General features: G+C 42.4%; 1 protein-coding gene across 1 annotated transcript in view; it reads right to left on the bottom strand.

Annotated features, from left to right (window-relative positions):
• Positions 1-20226, bottom strand: part of LOC118380439 (E3 ubiquitin-protein ligase NEURL1-like) — a 64670-nt gene extending 44444 nt beyond the window's left edge. Inside the window, exons 1-3 of the mRNA XM_052527786.1 lie at positions 19981-20226; positions 7822-8087; positions 5315-5636 (exon numbers count right to left, since the gene is read on the bottom strand). Of these exons, the coding sequence (XP_052383746.1) occupies positions 5315-5636; positions 7822-8087; positions 19981-20014 (622 nt within the window). The 5' untranslated portion in view covers positions 20015-20226. The remainder of the gene's footprint in view (positions 1-5314; positions 5637-7821; positions 8088-19980) is intronic.
• Between the last annotated feature and the right edge of the window lie 918 nt (positions 20227-21144).

Below are 21144 nucleotides of genomic sequence, written 5' to 3'. Positions count from 1 at the left end.
CAAGCGAATCTCCATTTCTATGGTCGTCATTGACGGTGTGTTGGTGTGTGTGTGTGTGTCTCTCTCTCTCTCTCCATCCACGTGTGTGTGGAATGAAGCTGTCACTCTCAGAGTAGCTAGATTTATCTAGCCCATAATTCTGCCTGTCTGGGTTTCATTAGCTAGAGCTGGGATCTTAAACTACACTCATCATCCAACTGTAGGGGTCGAAAACACTCAATCACACTCCTCCGTGTGTAATAATATCCCCAAAAATGTGTCTGGAAGGCATCACCTGCTGGGGGCCTATCACACGATACCTACCGAGGGTCTGTTCATTAGTCGCCCAATCAGAGGCTTTAAGACTATTGTTCTGTGCTGACCTCAACACAAAATGTATTTCAAATACATGTACATTTGCTAAAAATGCATTTAGTGATTCAAAATGCATATACAGTGCCTTCAGAAAGTATTCACACCCCTTGATTTCTTCCACATTTTGTTGTGTTACAAAGTAGGATTAAAATGTATTTAATTGTCTTTTTTGTGTTTAACTCTATTCTGTTTCATTTTGCCATAAACATCTCCCTAGTCCTTGCCGATGACAAGCATACCCATAACATGATGCAGCCATCACCATGCTTGAAAATATGAAAAGTGGTACTCAGTGATGTGTTGTGTTGGATTTGCCCCAAAAATAAAGCTTTGTATTCAGGAAATAAAGTTGATTTCTTTGCCAATATTTGAGCAGTTTTACTTTAGTGTCTTATTGCGAACAGGATGCATGTTTTGGAATGTTTTTATTATGTACAGGCTTCTTTCTTTTCACCCTGTGTTGTATTGTGAAGTAACTACAATGTTGTTGATTCATCCTACAGCTTCTCCTATCACAGCCATTAAACTCTGTCACTGTTTTAAAGTCGCCATTGGCCTCATGGTGAAATCCCTGAGCAGTTTCCTTCCTCTCCGGCAACTGAGAAAGTAAGGACGCCTGTTTCTTTGTAGTGACTGGGACTATTGATACACCATCCAAAGTGTAATCAAAGGGATATTTAACGTCTGCTTTTTATTTATGTTTACCCATCTACCAATAGATGCCCTTCTTTCCGAGGCATTGGAAAACCTCCCTGGCCTTTGTGGTTGAATCTGTGTTTGAAATTCACTGCTCGACTGAGGGACCTTACAGAGATGAGGTAGTCATTCAAAAATCATGTTTAACAAAATTCTTGCACACAAAGTGAGCGGATACAACTTCTTATGTGACTTGTTAAGCAAATTTGTACTCTTGAACTTATTTAGGCTTTCCATAACAAAAAAAGGCTGTAACAGAACAAAATGTGGAAAAAGTCTAGGGCTTACTAAAATACATGTAATGACTGACAATGTTCCAGAAATGAATGGCTATGACGTCTAAGCTACAGGTTGGCCAAAGTGTTTAATCATTTGGCTTCCTAGATTACTCTTTACACATTGATCGATGCAGATCATGTGTTTGGCCACCAAGCCGAAACATTGTCCGTAGCTAGGTTTCCATCTACTTTTCCCACCAGAAATGTGTTTCCATTAAACTGACTTGTTGCGGATTAAAGGCTGTTTGTGATGACGTCGTGCACATGAAAATAACCTTTCTCGTTAAATTCCAATGTACCAAATAAGTTCAATGGGTTTCCATCGCCCCTTTCAACTCTACTGATGGTTCTGTCACAAAAACTGCTGCGTTATATAGAAAATGTGCCCACTCTGGACTTGACACGTGCTCCTCTAGCCAACAGCTTGCAGATACAGTACGGGTGGGCTACATGATGAGATTATTATGGATAAAGAGCAATATTATTAATATTTGTCAAAGGGCATCAAGTTACCAGAATAAGACACTCTGTATTTATTGGAAAGGAGCATCAAGCTCCTTACCTTGCACTTTCACCACCCTGTGAAGTTCATCATAACTTATTTCATCTGCAGCCGAATAAACTGCATGCTTTCTTTCCCGAGTCGTAGTGGGAGGACCGCACAACATATCATCGCGTGACTCCCAAGTTTACTTCTATATGATGGTTAATATGTCAATATTTGCGCATGAAGTCGTTTCCACCAACATTTCTCGCATAATTAACTTTACAGACACAAAAAGATCCCACCATGTCGAACGAACAATTTAACTTTCTGCATTTATAAAATTAAACCAGCATTTCATGTTTCCATCAGCCTGGTTATTTATCCCACTTGTTTCATGTATCAGGTAATTTATCTGTATGAAATGGTTGGATGGAAGCGTGGTTAGTGGCAGCATTTCAATTGTGACGGTGAGTGAAATTCAATATTGGTGCCTCCTTTCTACTTAACACATCAAAGGGAAGTAAAAGGCACTAATTTCATGGAACGACAAAGTACACGTTAATTTTATTACATTTTTCGAAAGGCAAAAGGCCTCCTGCTGGGACGGGGGCTGGGATTTAAAAACAATATATAGGACAAAGCACACATCATGACAAGAGAGACATCACAACACTACACAAAGAGAGACCTAAGACAACAACTTAGCATGGCAGCAACACATGAAAACACAGCATGGTAGCAACACAACAAGGTAGCAGCACAAAACATGGTACCAACATTGTTGGGCACAGACAACAGCACAAAGGGCAAGAAAGTAGAGACAACAATACATCACACGAAGCAGCCACAACTGTCAGTAAGAGTGTCCATGATTGAGTCTTTGAATGAAGAGATGGAGATAAAACTGTCCAGTTCAAGTGTTTTTTGCAGCTCGTTCCAGTCGCAAGCTGCAGCGAACTGAAAAGAGGAGCGACCCAGGGATGTGTGTGCCTTGGGGACCTTTAACAGAATGTGACAGGCAGGACGGGTGTTGTATGTTAAGTTCAATGCTCTCGTCAACTGTGTTTGTTTATTTGTCATGATGCACACAAAAGACATGGAGTCACTACAGGACTGATAATGTATCACATTTGAAGTCATTTACATTTTAGTGCTGTTGGTATGTAGTTAAGGCAGTTAAGAAGAGATAGTTAAGAAGAGATAGACAGAGAAGATAGACAGAGAAGATAGCTAGGGAAGAGAGTTGAGAAGAGATAGTTAAAAAAGAGACAGACAGGCAGGCAGTGAAGTGCAGTGCATCGCCATTCTCTTGGTCGTCGTAGAAGGTGTGTGCCTGTGTGGGTATGAGGAATGAAGCTGCCAACACCAGAGCAGCTAGATTTATTTATCCCATAATTCTGCCTGTCTGGGTTTCATTAGCTACAGCTTGGATCTTAAACCATGCTCATCACCCAACTGGAGGTGTGGAAAACACTACATCACACTAGGCCATGTGTAATAACCCCTAAAATGTGTCTGGAAGGCATCTCTTGCAGGGGGCCTATCACACAATACCTACAGAGGGACCTATCATGCATCACCCAATCGGAGGCCTCGAAGTTGTTGCTGTCATCCTGTCATCCTAACCTTCTGTGCTGACCTCAACACAACCCTTGGGACTTTAACCGATGTTATCAAAGGACAAAATACACTTTGTTTTTAGAAGTAGGCACGTGTGTTCACTTTGGTGCTAAGATAGTAAATTATGGTTTCTGTGTGTGTGTGTGTGTGTGTGTGTGTGTGTGTGTGTGTGTGTGTGTGTGTGTGTGTGTGTGTGTGTGTGTGTGTGTGTGTGTGTGTGTGTGTGTGTGTGTGTGTGTGTGTGTGTGAGACAGTGTGTATTATGTATTATGTATTATGTATTATGGGTTTTAAAATAGCTCACAGTTTTTTTAAGGATTCTTTACATTTATTTAATAAATCTTTCGGAGTTGGCATTTGATTAAACAGAACTGAGACTTATTCTATATATTGTTTGTAACAGTAGTCTGTGAGAACACCAGGGTGAATAACAGATGCCTCAGGTACTTCTCTATCTGTGCCATTCCCAATAAGCAGAAACCTGTTAAACATTTCCTTAACCTAACCGTAACCACTATCAGGTAAAGCTAAATCTGACCTTAGAGGATTACCTGGGGGAGAGATAAGAGGATGCTGGTTTAATTGTAAACATGATGTATATATTCTGGATGTAGGTGGAAAGCCAAAGTCCCCCAAAAAATCTAGGGAAGAAAATGTTAGGACTGTTACAGTTCAGATGTAAGCGACCAGTATGTTGAGGGCAGATGTTAGTCAGAAGGCCCCCTGAGGACCTATAGGAGCTCTGTACCCTAGGCTGCCCTGGCTATAGCCTGACTGTAAAAGGCTGTGGGTTGATTTAACTAGGGCTGAAGAGAGCGATTGTTACAGCGCTCCGAGCAGCATACGGTTTACCAAGACGCCAGGGGTCTCCCCAAGTGACTTATAGAGGAGAGTGCGAGGCGTCACGGTAATGCGAGACGACAATGTGAACTTTGGGCCAACGAATTACGGCCGCGTTCTCTAACGTTGCTACTCCCAGGAGTCCCATGCTAGTCTGTCGAGGAATACAGCTAGGTTTCTATCGCTACTTGTCATCGCTGCCTCCCGTCAAGACTAGGGAGTGCGGGGGGGACTGGGACTTCAGATAAAATGACTCCCACATCACACGGTGAACACAAAACATCCCACCCCTCTGCTACCCGAGACAGGAGATACCGCTGTACTCCTGTCAATTGGCACGGCTCGCAATTAGGATCAAATGGGCTATCTATGGAACATGTGACCAAACCCCTTGTCTATTTTTAACATAAGGGGGATGACAACATTGACACATTGAATCCCTAGAGAACAGAAACATGCACAGTATGCCATAGGCCCTGGGTACATCAAAGCCTTGGCTAACGCTAGGTTATCGCATGCTATGTCTATCGCTACGGTATTTATGCTAAGCCTTGGCTAACACCAGGCTATGCTATGTCTATCTCTATGGTATGTATGGTAAGCTGCATTGCATGCCTCGATAATGCACAGCAGGGCAGTTATTTTGCAGCCCATGTGCTATAGTGGTGCTAAAAATACTAGGGCCAAACGTTAGTCATATATAGATAGCATTTGTAAAGATCTTAAAGGGGTTCACATTAGGTTAGAATAACTATCACTAACCTCATCCACCATAAGAAAATATATTTCATTCCCAGTCAGTAGACACTATGTTTACAGTCGGTAAACATGTTAAAATACCTAATATGTTAAAATACCTAATATGCACCATTACATGCTGTATGACCATGGTGTTCACCGCAAAGACATCCTCGAAAGGCATGGGTGATCACCAAATCGCATAACCGTACCTCCTAATTCTCTCCTTACCAAGAAGCTAGAAGTGAGGAATGGTATGGAGATGAATGTGTAGGTGTGCATGCATGCTTTCTTAACATACCTAGCAGTTGCACTCCACGGGTCAACCCATAGACATCTATCAGTGCCCACAGAGGTTCTCCTGTTCTCACCCCACTGAAGAACAACATCGGATTGGACTCATTGATTCTATAGAAGACCCGGCCCTTCTTGTCCACCCAGAAGGCGATGACGTTCCCTTCGTTCGCGAACTCCTCAGGTAGTGCCTTGGCCCAGAAGCCACTCTGGGAGACCAGGTCAGGACAGGCATACTTGGGCAGGCTGTCTGGGTTGATACGGGACGGGTCTTTAGCCGTGAAGCCCAGACGGAGAGCTCCACTCCAGCAACACTGCTTCTTAGTGATCTGTGGAAGGAGGACAGACTATGATAGGTCGATGGTCTTACAGCAGTTTGTCGTAGCATAAGAGTGTAAAGGTCTAGGATTATACTTTATAAGGAAGTCTAAATGTTGCACTGAAGTTTAAAGGTTCACTTTGTGTATTGTGTGTCAATGAGATTCCATTTTGTGACCTAGGCCTATACAATGCTGACAGGTTGCAAAAGAAAGCAAGTAATGGGCCTATTTGGTTGGTTGCATACAGTAAGTGTACCAGGGTTTCCGTTAGTAATATATGGTGGCAGGCCGTTGACAGGCAGCATTTTAATTTACAGGACATTTAAGACATTTACCGGACCAATATGCATTGGGTGCGTAACCTGATTAGGGAGTCCACCCACAGTGACAGAAATCCCATTTAGATGATGGTAATTCATCTCAACAGACCACCAACTCTAGGATGCAATGGCGTGTGTCCTTCTTACAGAAATCCGATGCGCAATTTGAAAATATCTGCCACATTTGCTTTTCCTCAGCTAACAACAGGAGTAATGAACAGCATTATCACTAGCCTATGTCAATCTGCTATCCCCAATAGTTGAAAAGTGTACTTATTCTATTGGACAGCTTGTCGTTCTGTGTGAAAGAAGTAAGCTATACCAAACAAAATCTGGGACAATTGTGGGACGATAGGTCTCAAATTCATACAACTAGAAGACCTAGGCTCCATCCCCCAAAATATTAGAAAGAAATGAGGCTCATGCAACTGATCAGAATATTTAGCTTAAAATGTTGATACATTATTTAGTCTTCACATTATAAGCGCAGCACTCCGCACAAGGCAGTAGGATACGTGCAAATGTTAGTTTCATATTGCTATTAGCAGAAAAACACAGTTGTCAAAAGCACAACGCACATGCGAGCGGTTTCATGAGACAGAGAAAAAATATCCAATCGAAATTTTGAAGGGAGATAAAGATGCAACAACTAGCATGGGTTGTTAATATGACTAGGATTGTGCATTTGGCTCCTGGACAATGAAATAAAGTTGATTTGAAAACCAATACAACGTGAGAGAAATAGGCTATGTAAGACAATTGTAAGACAATTGCCTAAATTCTCTTGAAGTTTAAGTGTACTTCAAAGCAGGGGTTCCCAAACTTTTTCACTCAGGCCCCCATTCCATCATTGGGGAACATCACACGTTCCTCCGCGAGCGAGCGATGTCTATTTCTATAGGCACAAGCACTGTTCATGACACAAACTGTTCACACCCTTTTTGTTGGCGGAGAGAAAATATTGCAGGTTTAAAACTTATTTCCTGCACTTCTACACATTTTGTCATGGGGTGAGGAGAGAAATGATCCGTTTTAAAGTTCATTTTCTGGCAATTCTATATATTTAAAAAACAAGTTTAGGAACCACTGCTTTAGAGCACTTGGCTGAATTAACTGTTGTGCTTGCTGCTATTCACTCATCATTGTTTTACCAACACCCAGTAAAGCCACAACCACTTGCCCTGGAGCCAGAAACAGTATTGACCCAGTGCTTTGACTGGGTTGACATGCTGGCTCGTTAGATGGAAACCCGCTAAGCCTATTTGGGGAGACACAGGAACAGGAGGGGAAAGCAGCAGTAGACTGAAAGAAGGATTTACCTGGACAAGCTCATAAGCTAGATGTGTGTGTGTGTGTGTGTGTGTGTGTGTGTGTGTGTGTGTGTGTGTGTGTGTGTGTGTGTGTGTGTGTGTGTGTGTGTGTGTGTGTGTGTGTGTGTGTGTGTGTGTGTGTGTGTGTGTGTGTGTGTGTGTGTGTGTGCGTGTGTGTGCATGTGTGTGTGTGTTCGCATCACCATCCTGACTTGGTGTGTTTACATTATATATACCGTACATACATCAGATACTGTACACATCAAAGCTAGTCTCACCTATTGTACCGATCCGTGTTAGTATCTCTCTCCGTATCTTGCGTCATCTTTGAGCATCCCACCATGTATAGAACAACCTACAAAGTTCCCTACAACTGGATGTTCGGGTGCCTCTCTGGCAGTTCAACATGTTGATTGGGGACCTTGCTGAGGAATGGGCTTTTTTCTTCTTGAAAATGTTCATAAAATAAACAAATAAAATGAATCTACCGTTGTTAGAATACTTTGAATACTGTAAATAAACCCCATTGGGTGTGGTGTTGTGTCCATCTAAATCTCTACATACCTTGATTCGGACCTGCTCGTACAACGCTACGGGTCTGTTGCTGAAGGTGATGGCGTTACAGAAGCTGGCCTGCCTCTTGACGGTCCTCTGGGCCAGGTCCATGGCGATCTGGGAGCCCTTGGTGTTCGGGTGGAAGAGCAAGGGACTTATGGCCAGGCCTCTCCTCTGGCCCCCGCCCACACCGCCACACTGCTGGATGGGCAGGCAGCGCTTGGGCTTGTGGTGGCATCGGTGGGTGGTGGAGGGGAACGGACCGCCCAGAGAGTCTGATGGATAAACAGAGGGGTGCCATCAGAATGATATTCAAACCCTTCTAATCCTTTATACAGTATGTTTTTGTTGTGTTCTATGTTGTTATGCGTCTTGTATGTACAGTACCATTCATCACCACACATGAAGTTCTCTCACAGGAAATATCTAGGATTAAATCTAAATAGAGAATTTAGTCCATTAGTGCCTCACTAGGATCATCTGCATAGGAAAGCTTCAATATGAGTGTGTGCCTGAGTCCTGACTACAGGTAATGAATAAGATGCAGAGTGAATGAATGTGTTTACCAATGACTCAGGGAGCAGGTGGCGGTTCTAAAAATGGGTCCCCAGTCACCTACTACACTGCAGCAGCCAGCCATGCTCTCAAAGACACACGTCTCGTTTCAATTTCATGGCTCCTTCAACTGGTCTGGCTATATTGTGAGGCCTCCACTGAGTGTACAACATTTTAGGAACACCTTCCTACTATTGAGTTGCACCCCTTTTGCCCTCAAAACAGGTTCAATTCATCAGGGCATGGGTTCTATAAGGTGTCAAAAGTGTTCCACAGGGACACTGGCCCATGTTGACTCCAATGCTTCCCACAGTTGTGTCAAATTGGCTGGATGTCCTTTGACCATTCTTAATACACACGGAAAACTGTTGAAACCGGCGTGCCTGGCACCTACTACCACACCCCGCTCAAAAGCACTTAAATATTTTGTCTTGCCCATTCACCCTCTGAATGGCACATATACACTTCATTGTCTAAATCGTCTCAAGACATAAAAATCCTTCTTTAACCTGTCTCCTCCCCTTCATCTACACTGATTGAAGTGGATTTGGCACTACAGAGGGTAGTGCGAACAACTCTGTACATCACTGGGGCCAAGCTTCCTGCCATCCAGGACCTCTATACCAAGCGGTGTCAGAGGAAGGCCTTAAAAAAGAATCCAGCCACCCTAGTCATAGACAGTTCTCTCTGCTACCGCATGGCAAGCGGTACCGGAGCGCCAAGACTAGGTCCAAGAGGCATCTAAACAGCTTCTACCCCCAAGCCATAAGACTCCTGAACATCTAGTCAAATGGCTGCCCAGACTATTGTCAGTGCCTCACCCCCTCTTTACACCACTGCTACTCTCTGTTGTCATCTATGCATAGTCACTTTAATAACTCTACCTACATGTACATACTACCTCAAATAACCGGTACCCCCTGCACATTGACACTGTATATAGTCTCGCTATTGTTATTTTACTGCTGCTCTTTATTTACTTGTTACTTTTATCTCTTATTCATAACCTTTTTTTTAACTGCATTTTTGGTTAAGGGCTTGTAAGTAAGCATTTCACTGTAAGGTCTACACTTGATGTATTCGACACATGTGACGAATAAAATGTGATTTGATTTAACAAGTGAGATCAATAAGGGATCATAGCTTTCACCTGGATCAGCTTATGTCATGGAAAGAGCAGGTGTTCCTAATGTTTTGTAGACAGTGTACATAATGTCATGTGAATGGGATATTAGCCTGTTGTGCCCTTTCAATTAGCTAAATGTGTTTTGGTTCTATTCTTTATTCAAATCAAGGCCTCTTGGTTGGCCTCACCAAATTGTACAAATCACAATAACCCAGCTCTTCTACTTTTTTTTACCATTGATAACCTCAACAAAAACTGCAACAGCAACTGAGGTTCTGGGAATTACTGATAAGGCCTGTCTGTATACAGCGTTCTACATAACAGCTAGCCTACGTCCCAAATGGCACCCTATTCCCTACACAGTGCACTACTTTCAACCAAAGCCCTATCGGGCACGGTCAAAATGAGTGCACTAAAAAGGGAATAGGGTGCCATTTGGGAGGAAGACACTACTTTATCAATAGATACACACTCCCAGTGTTTAGCCAATACAATCACTTACTCACTCATGCCCCATCATGTCCTTTGTCTTAGCGTAGGGGCAAAGGGAGAGGATTCATTGAATGGGGCACACATGGTCGCAGCAGATTGGACAGTGTGTGTGTATACAGTATGTGTGTGTGTGTCAGGCCAGATTGAACTGAATGCATTAGCGACAACTAGCGAAAGGAGAGCCGCAGCTGTTGGTTGAGGGAAACAGGGGTTAAGTGTGAATTCATGTTCCTTAGCAACCCTCAGTCCCTGCGTCAAAGGCTAGATTTGCGGGAACGGCTCAGGCTTGATAGGGACAGATGCTATTTGTTTGCTAGCAGACAACACATGAATGATATTTGCATTTTAGTGCTATGGTTTATCAGGACAGCATTGTAGGCTACAGTATGATCACTAATACTTCCAAACTCATCTTGGCCTATCTGAATGCAAGTCATTTTTCCATAAAGGATTGCTGTGTTTTATGCTTTCTGAAAGGCTGTCTGTCAATACCTACAGATGTAGGATATTAATTTGACCAGTTTCTAATGCAGGTTGACGTTTCTTGTCATTGGTCTTGTCCTGGATACAGAACTGAGCGATTTCCCTTTAAATAGCCCAGCGGTTAGCTTTTCGGTCTTAATTTAAAGAGGCACTCCAGTCTCCTTTTCACCTCATTCATCACCTGATTTACTTAACAAAAAGCACATCTCAATAGGTGGTCCAGGTATGTCATGACATAACACTAGTGAGGGGTGGGCCTTTCCTCTTTTGTTCTCTATTTCTCCTCAAGCAAGGGGGAGGCCAATGACATCACAGATTCCCATTATTAGACCAACTCCTAGACTGCGCTACTCCTTGAAGTTTTCAGATGTGTCTAAAAAACACTCGTTTGCTCAGAAATATATATATTTTTACCCTTTACTGTCTGTACTTTATTGAATTTATACTTGGGATATTGCTTTTCAATAGTAAAAGTTCAAACATCGCTGAAGGCCATTTTTGAGTTTGGGGATAGGCATTAGGGGCAGTTTGAATGATGAGCGATTGTCACGTTCTGACCTTTATTTCCTGTGTTTTGTATTTAGTTAGTATGGTCAGGGCGTGAGTTGGGTGGGCAGTCTATGTTTGTTTGTGGTCCTTCTGTAGCTCAGTTGGTAGAGCATGGCGCTTGTAACGCCAGGGTAGTGGGTTCGATCCCCGGGACCACCCATACGTAGAATGTATGCACACATGACTGTAAGTCGCTTTGGATAAAAGCGTCTGCTAAATGGCATATATTATATTATTATTATTGTTTTTCTATGTTTTGGTTATTTCTATGTTTCGGCCTAGTATGGTTCTCAATCAGAGGCAGGTGTCATTAGTTGTCTCTGATTGAGAATCATACTTAGGTGGCCTGGGTTTCACTGTGTGTTTGTGGGTGATTGTTCCTGTCTCTGTGTGTGCACCAGATAGGACTGTTTTTGAGTTTTCACATTTCTTGTTTTTGTTAGTTTGTTCATGTGTACCTTAATGTATTAAAAAGTACCATGGACAATTACCACGCCGCGTATTGGTCCTCTGATCCGTTTCGCCTCTCCTCTTCGGAAGAAGAGGAGGAAATTCATTACAGCGATGTTTGAACTTTTACTGTTGAAAAGCAATATCCCAAGTAGAAATACAGTAGCAGTGTGGTTTTATGACTTTATAGCTGTGCCAGCTAGTGACCACTCTGCAGAGCTGCCTCCAGAAGAATATTCACGATGAAAAATTCGAACCTGCGTTTCGCACCGCAAGAAAATAATCCTGCAGCAACAGGAAATGTGAATTATTATGTGGATTATAATTAATGGACATTTTTGTAGGGGTTGATACATTTTTTGCGAAGGGAAAATCAAGTCTGGAATTTCAGAGTGTAAATTACAAACTTTCGATGCCTTTTTAAACCTCGAATACACTACAAGTTTACATTTCTTGTTAAGCAAGACATTTCATGCAACAAAAGAGTGATCAAATTAAGATCCTAGATCTGCATATCTCCATGCCAACAGACAGTGCCCAGGCCTAGCATTACCAGACAAAGATATGGGAAAAAGGTGTATGGGGAAAAGACTGTTTTACCTTATCACTCTCTAGCTGGACTTGTAATGTGCCTGAAGATCTTTGAGTGCCTCAATACAGATGCCATATTTTAAGTTGAGCCAGTTTGCTACAGCAGGAAAATAATCCTGCAGCAACAGGAAATGTGAATTATTATGTGGATTATAATTAATGGATATTTTCTTTGTAGGGGTTGATGCATTTTATATTATGGAAAATCAAGATAGAAATGGAAAAGTTGAAATTACAAATTTTAGAAGCCTTTTTAAACCTTGAATACACTACAAGTTTGCATTTCCTGCAGTACAGGAAAATGATCGTTAACAAAAGAGTGATCAAATTAAGATCCTACGTCTGTACCATGGGAGGATTATTCAGAATGACCAACCTTCCCTGAGAATTCCCCTTCCAGTTCTCAATAGCTGGGCTCCCGAGTGGTGCAGCAGTCTAAGGCACTGCATCTCAGTGCCAGAGGCGTCACTACAGACACCGTTTTAAACCCGGGCTGTATCACAACCGGCTGTGATCAGGAGTTCCATCTTAACTGACTTGTCTAGTTAAATAAATCTAAATTTCCCAATGCCTACAATTTGACCTCAAGTAACATCTGTGGAAGGATGGAAGCATATTGGGTGATGAAGCCAATGATTACGAAGCTCCAAGTCCGGTCATGTGTAACAGGTCCTTCCACCTCATATATGGTGTTGATAGGATTTCACATGCCTAATTTGTGCTCTCGCTGCCATTGGTTACACTCTTAGAAAACAAGGTCGAGAACCTAAAAGGGTTCTTCGGCTGTCCCATAGGAGAACACTTTGAAGAACCCTTTTTGGTTCCAGGTAGAACAGTATTGGGTTCAATGTAGAACCCTTTCCCCAGAGGGTTCTACATGGAACCTGAAAGAGTTCTACCTGGAACAAAAAAGTGTTCTCCTATGGGGACAGCCAAAGAACCCTTTTTTTTCTGAGAGTGTATATTTCGAGTTGAGGGTACAATTCCTACAGTATAACAGTGAGCTGAAAAAGCCCAATTATGGTAATTGTTTTGGTGATGTTCTGTGTGCGCACATAGTTTACACATGGAGCCACTCTCCTATTCAAGCTCTGCATTGAAACATTGTTTATAATGATGAATACCTCAATTTGATTCCATTAGCCAAAGATGATTAATTCACTGTTAGCGAGCTATTTTCGAAGGCAAAAAGCGAGCTTGGAGCCTAAGTTCAGTGTCCAGTTTGATTGATTTCTTTCTGTACACAAGAGAGGTAACTATATGAATCAGGTAGAGAGGAATGTGAGACACAAGGGGTATTTCAATCAAATCAAATGTTATTTGTCACATGCTTTGTAAACTAGCAGTGAAATGCTTACTTACGGGCCCTTCCCAACAATGCAGAGAAAGAAAATAGAGAAATAATAGAACGGAATAACACATAATAATAAATACACAGTGAGTAACGGTAACTTGGCTATATATACGGGGTACCAGTACTGAGTCAATGTGCAGGGATACAAGGTAATTGAGGTAGATACTGTGTGTACATATACAGAGCATTTGGAAAGTATCCAGACCCCTTGACTTTTCCACATTTTGTTACGTTACAGCCCCTCATCAATCTACACACAATTACCCATAACGACAAAGTAAAACAGCTTTTTAGACATTGTTACACATGTATTAAAAATAAAACACTGAAATATTATATTGACATAAGCATTCAGACCCTTTGGCAGCGATTAGAGCCTTGAGTCTTTTTGGGTATGACACTACAAGCTTGGCAAGTTTCTCCCATTCTTATCTGCAAATCCTATCAAGCTCTGTCAGGTTGGGTGGGGAGCGTCGCTGCAGAGCTATTTCCAGGTCTCTCCAGAGATGTTCAAGTCCAGGCTCTGGCTGGAGGACATTCAGAGACTTGACCTGAAGCAACTCCTGTGTTGTCTTGGCTGTGTGCTTAGGGTTGTTGTCCTGTTGGAAGGTGAACCTTCATCCCAGTCTGAGAGTCTGAGCACTCTGGAGCAGCTTTTAATCAAGGATCTCTCTGTACTTGGCTCCGTTCATCTTTCCCTCGAGCCTGACTAGTAGCCCAGTCCATTCTGCTGAAAAACATCCCTACAGCATGATGCTGCCACCACCAGGCTTCACCGTAGGGATGGTGCCAGGTTATCCTCCAGACATGATGCTTGGCATTCAGGCCAAAGAGTTCAATCTGGGTTTCATCAGATCAGAGAATCTTGTTTCTCATGGTCTAAGAGTCCTTAAGGGGCCTTTTGGCAGTCTCCAAGCGGAATGTTGTGCCTTTTACTGAAGAGTGGCTTCCGCCTGGCCACTCTACCATAAATTGGTGGAGTGCTGCAGAGATGGTTGTTCTTCTGGAAGGTTCTCCCATCTCCACAGAGGAACTCCGGAGCTCGGTCAGAGTGACCAACGGGTTCTTGGTCACTTCCCTGACCAAGGCCCTTCTCCCCCGATTGCTCAGTTTGGCCGGCGGCCAGCTCTAGGAAGAGTCTTGATGGTTCCAAACTTCTTCCATTTAAAAATGCTGGAGGCCACTCTTTTCTTGGGGACCTTCAATGCTGCAGAAATGTTTTGGTACCCTTCCCCAGATATGTGCCTTGACACAATCCTGTCATGGAGCTCTACAGACAATTCCTTCAACCTCATGGATTGGTTTTTGCTCTGACATGCACTGTCAAATGTGGGACCTTATACAGACAGGTGTGTGCCTTTCCAAATCATGTCCAATCAATTCAATTTACCACAGAGTAATGACTTCCTGGTTGTATGTATCAGGCACTTTCAGTTATAACGGTGATTCATATGATTGCACTTGAGTCCTCATAATGGTATTGTCCACATAAAACAGAATTTGTCATCATAATACTATTGTCTTCATAATACACATGTTATTAGTCATCATAATACTAGTGTCTTCATAATACACATGGTACTAGTCATCATAATACTATTGTCTTCATAATACACATGTTATTAGTCATCATAATACTAGTGTCTTCATAATACACATGGTACTAGTCATCATAATACTATTGTCTTCATAATGGCCTCACAAGTGAATCCTTAAAGACATTGGAGGGGGGCTAAACGGCTAAACCGGTGCAGATAAAGAAAAGCTCTCCAGTCGGTGTACCAAACGTTTATCAATTTTCAAAGAATAATTCATTTCCCATTGTTCCTCAACTGCAGTGTGTGATATACAACTTTCTAGCTCCGAGTCTCGACTTTCATCAATGTAAAAAACACCATTTCAAATGTTGCTACATAGGACCGAATCAAGGTGGTGGGTCACATATGAACATTTGGTTACCGCCCAAACCTATTGTCTTCAGAAAACACATGGTACTAATCATAATACTATAATGTCTTCATAATACACATGGTACTAAACATAATACTATAATGTCTTCATAAAACACATGGTACTAATCATAATACTATAATGTCTTCATAATACACATGGTACTAATCATAATACTATAATGTCTTCATAATACACATGGTACTAATCATAATACTATAATGTCTTCATAATACACATGGTACTAATCATAATACTATAATGTCTTCATAATACACATGGTACTAGTCCTCATAATACTATAATATCTTCATAATACACATGGTACTAGTCATCATAATACTATAATACCTTCATAATACACATGGTATTAGTCATCATAATACTATTCTCCTTATAATACACAGTTACGATTCCACAAGAAAACAGGTATTGTGTCATACTATCCTCGCACAATGTGCCAATCAAAGCATAATGAAGCCATAAACAGAATCGCTGTGGCAACATAGGGCAAGCAGGATTCTAAGAATGCAGGGACAATGGAGCTTGCCAGGGTGTCTAACAGCAACTGAGACCCACAGCAAAGCAACATAACCTCCCCTCTCTCCTCTTCATTGAAGTGTGGGCTGGGTGTTAGCCTAGCAGTTAAGAGGTTCGGCCAGTAACCCAAGAAGTTGCTGGTTCGATTCCCAAGCTGACTAGGTGAAATCTGTCGAAGCGCCCTTGAGCAAGGCACTTATCCCTAATTGCTCCTGTTAGTCGCTCTATATAAGAGCGTCTGCTAAATGACAAAAAATAAAAAATAAATACAAACTAATGAGGTTACTAAGTGTAAATGTGTAAACAACATATTGGTAATATAAGTTAGACTGAGGTATACGAGGCTGAGGTTACTAAGTGTAAATGTGTAAACAACATATTGGTAATATAAGTTAGACTGAGGTATATGAGGCTGAGGTTACTAAGTGTAAATGTGTAAATGTGTAAACAACATACTGGTAATATAAGCTAGACTGAGGTATACGAGGCTGAGGTTACTAAGTGTAAATGTGTGAATGACAGCTGCTATGACAGAGATACAGATCAAGTGCATAAAACCCAAGACTATCCTCTTGGGTTTACAGGTAGGAAGAGAACACTGCCAATGATACTGTAGCTATGGCTGCCTTATGCTCTACGGCTCTTCTAACTGGGCGCCATGGCAGCTCATATGTTTGTGGTAACCTAGGCTACCTCGTCTGCTGCTAGGCAACGACATGACAATACCATTGATTTGCACTTGATAGATGCAAGGCCCGAGAGTTTTCAAGATAAAAATATTTTCAAGATAACAAAAGGAAAACGATTGGAAAGAAGGGAGAACTATTCCTGTGTGCAATTCCACACAAAATATAAACAAAATGTACTATCAACACAAGCTAAATGTGCCGACATTGCAAGCTCCATTCTCAAATAGCCTTTCCCTCTGCTTCAACCGAGACTGTGTCAGCTGAATAATTTAGACACCATCATCATGGTGTCATGACGGCCTGAGAGTGCAAGGTGAGCTGTCCAACTTAATAAATACCTCACGTCAGGACTCTCGTCTCGCTAAGTCGCTCACCTGAGCTCACCCATGTTGCCACATTCCCCCAGAGAACAGTGTTACGCAGCTGCAATAAGTAATAACCATTTTCAATTCGATATGACAATAGTGCTTTGTGGAGGAGCCTGGTGAGAGTATATTGATTGCAAGCAGGATGCTATTTTTACTGACGCACAAATGCACGCATGCACACACACACAAACACACACACAAACACAAAGTTGTTATGTGCCGCCTCGAAGGTGACCTGTCAAGTCAAGAGGAATATGACGAACAGGGGTATGTGCATTGTCACAAAGTGTATATAATAATAATATAATAATAATATAATAATATAATATGTGTGTGTGTGTGTGACACTATGTGTGTGTTGACTTACGTTAACCCAGTTTGGATCCACAGGGAGGGAGACACTGGTGGCACGATCACTATACGGTCACCAACCACCAATGCCACTTGACCCCCTAGACATATATTCCTGTCACACCATGGCAAGAGGCCATGATTAAAGACACTGGGCACTACTCTGTTAGTAGACCCTGTCTTACTGCTCTCTCTCTATTCCTACTTGTTTCATTCTAATTAATTCTCTCTCTCTCTCTCTCTCTCTCTCTCTCTCTCTCTCTCTCTCTCTCTCTCTCTCTCTCTCTCTCTCTCTCTCTCTCTCTCTCTCTCTCTCTCTCTCTCTCTCTCTCTCTCTCTCTCTCTCTCTCTCTCTCTCTCTCTCTCTCTCTCTCTCTCTCTCTCTCTCTCTCTCTCTGTGTGTGTCTCCCTCTGTGTGTGTCTCCCTCCATTGACTTGATACAGACGATATGTGTAATACGACTTTAGCCGTTAATCATGAACAGCCTCTTGGCCTCTGCATGATGAGTGATCTGTGTGCATTTCTTCAGTCCCATGACTATATCCAAATTAAATTTTATGTTCGCAGGACAAGGTGAGATACGGAACATTGATAAGACATTCACACCAATCAGCAGCTCGTATTTGGAGACTGAGCTTCCAATAGAGGATAACATTCTCTCTCTCTCACACACACACACACACACACACACACACACACACACACACACACACACACACACACACACACACACACACACACACACACACACACACACACACACACACACACGATCAAGGGTGAAAGGCTGGCCCACTTATTAAACATTGATTTCTCATCTCAACTCAACTCTTCAGTATCTCTCTTCCTCTCTTCCTATCCACAGTGGCAGTTCTATTTTAAAGAATGTACTAACTTACACTCAAAGTCTAGGGCCACTCAAACCTCATTAAAAACACAGTGACACACACACAGACGCACGCACGCACGCACGCACACACGATCAAGGGTGAAAGGCTGGCCCACTTTGAGTCGATAAAGAGCCTCAACAAGTGCTCCCAACACATTCAGCAGAGAACTCCATTACACAATCAAGCCCCAACACAACACTGTCCTGATGTGTTCTGCTACAGAACTGACTTTACTGCTTTTTCACCACTTCACACTTTAGCCTATACACAGAAACTCCTTCACTTAAAATCATACAGAAAGTTAGATTTCAGCTAACGCCTTTCATATAGATACAGCAAGTGCAGTGTAAAACCAAGAAACGAGGCCTTTGACCTTGTCAGTGAGAAGTCACACACACACACACACACACATTCTGATGTCCTGTCCTGTTGTCTCAGGCACTACTGTGTCCTTATCTACCTAATTGGATTCATCAATGGGCTTTAATTAGACCTGACTCCTGGGAGGCTGTGAGGGACTTGATGTCCGTATGGTGGAGGTAAGCCACTCCACAGCTACAGGTCCAGACAACTAAGTCAACATGTGTTATCTAGACAAGGCCTTTAGTAACCTGATCCAATGCATTGCAGCAGCACTGTGTTTTTATTCAACTGTATATTGAGGCGTCAGGTAGCCAAGTGGTTGGAGAGTTGGGGCAAATCTGTCGTTCAGCCCCTGAACAAGGCAGTACATAAGAATTGGTTATTAACTGACTTGCCAAGTTAAATAAAGGTTAAATAAAAAAATAAAATGGTATTTATTATATTACTTGGGTGGATGTGATTGTATGTGTTATTAGATGAGTTCTGACCTACATGTGTGACAACCCATAGACTTGAATAATAGAACATATAACTTACGCTCAATGATAAACGATGCAGTGTTTTCTGAATTACAGCCTTGCAGAAATGGACTTGTTTCCCCTTGCACTGAAGGGTCCCAGTGCAATGAATACATGTCATGTTTATTGTTAAAATACCATTTCATAGGCCCACGGAATCCTTTAAAATGTTGTTCTTTAGAGACATTGACTGTAATTCTGGGACTTGGCAATAAGGCTGTGGAGAGGATGAGCTAAGCTGTGATAGCCCACATACAGTAAACACAAATTGATTTATTGATTGGCTTGGTTGGCCCACTAACAGCACAGCTGGATATGACTGACTTCCCCCAGTGCACAGAGTGGGGGAACCCCCACACCAATGTGAGACAACTGAAATATGGGGGGGGCGCAACTTTCTTACAAACTGCGTCTGCAGTTATTATCATCAACAGAAGGCGACTGAGGAAGTACGCAAACGATGGTATCAACGTGGAAACGGACAAGGGATGATAGACGAATAATGACATCAGCAGGTTTTCCTATAAATTGCTATAAATGATTTAACTGCAATTAATACAAAATGTATCGAATCGACCTAAAGGAAAAGCTTTAATGTTTGTATTTCTACTTTAACACTGATCAAAGGGAAATATATATACAGGGGAATAGCCTTCTGTAGCCTAGCAAATGTATGCAAATGTCTATAATGAACTGTCTCTGGTGTGACATCTGTGTGACATCAGAATTTGGGTAGCCTACCTGATACACACGTAACATTATTTTACGCGACAGGAATTGCACTCTCCAACTATTCTCCATTGCATTACAAATTGAACGAAACTATAACCTACAGTGTGTACAGTATAAGCAATGGTGACGTGATCTATGAGTGTATCTAAATGTTATTTTTCCTTACCGTACAAGGCATTTCGCGTTATCTGGCCTCCCATGACTACAATTCCAGTCGGCAGCCCTTATATCCCAGCTCTCAATATTCAAACACTTGCGGTGTTGATGCACAATCCAACGCCGACAACATGATTGGAGGCTACATCCAGAGCGGTCGTTCTTTCTCCCGATTGGAATATAAACACAGTGCACTCCAGGTCCCCTAAGCACCAAGCAGAGCGGTAGTGAAGGCTGCTCCTCCATTCACTGTGCGCTCTCAGTGCCTTGAGCCCCACTCACACACAGACATTTACATAAAAGGTGGAGTCAAGACAAAGCGTCATTGACGCACTCGCTGCCAGTTTCCAACAATCATAAAGGATACGAGTAACATGGACACTTGGACAATTTCAGGGTAGGCTTTACCCTATAATATAATTTAATAAAATACAATCCAACATTGCGTTGCCTTCCGGAGAGAATTTGTCTTGCAAATCATTTTAAAGCACTGTCAATCTAAAACGAAGATGTGCATTGTATACAATGGAGAGTGTGGACAGACTAGCCAGACTACGTGAGAGCTATAGGCTATGCTGGAGCTCTCGTTCTATGGGCTTATCTCTCACAGTGTCCTCCCCTCTCTCTCATGAGTAACCACACTATGTTTGGGTCCAGAGTGGGGCAGAGGAACCAAGTGGTCACATTCTTTACCCTCAGCACTCTGCCTTTCACCTCAAGTGAGTCCCTTCTTCTTCCTGTTGTGCCTCGGGGCCCCTCTGCCCCTGGCAGACAGCCTGGGTGACCCCTCAAGAGTCACGCCTCTGACTTAAGCTGTCATCACGTATCCACGGTGACATCGGAGCCCCTCCGCCTCGGAGTAGTTTACATTAGCCTCAAGGATGCTCGCTGCTTAGATATCTCTTAAGGGTGATAATGGCTTTGTGAATGACAGATGTAAGTGATATTGGCAAAAAGGGTGAATGAAAAGGCTTCTATCGGGGGTTGGGGTGGGTGGTGGGGGATCTTGGGAAGGCAACCAATGTTAAGAATAGTTGAACGCATATAGGCCTACTATCTTGACCTTCTGTGTTGTATAATGAATGAAAAATACCCCTCCAATCAATCATTCATGATTGACACGTGCCACCGCTATTGCAATTGACTGAAAAAAGAAGGATTAGCGAACCAACCT

The sequence above is a fragment of the Oncorhynchus keta genome, chromosome 10 (assembly GCF_023373465.1).
Source record: "Oncorhynchus keta strain PuntledgeMale-10-30-2019 chromosome 10, Oket_V2, whole genome shotgun sequence".
In the NCBI taxonomy this organism is placed as follows: domain Eukaryota; kingdom Metazoa; phylum Chordata; class Actinopteri; order Salmoniformes; family Salmonidae; genus Oncorhynchus; species Oncorhynchus keta.
This window is presented reverse-complemented; position numbering and strand designations above follow the sequence as displayed.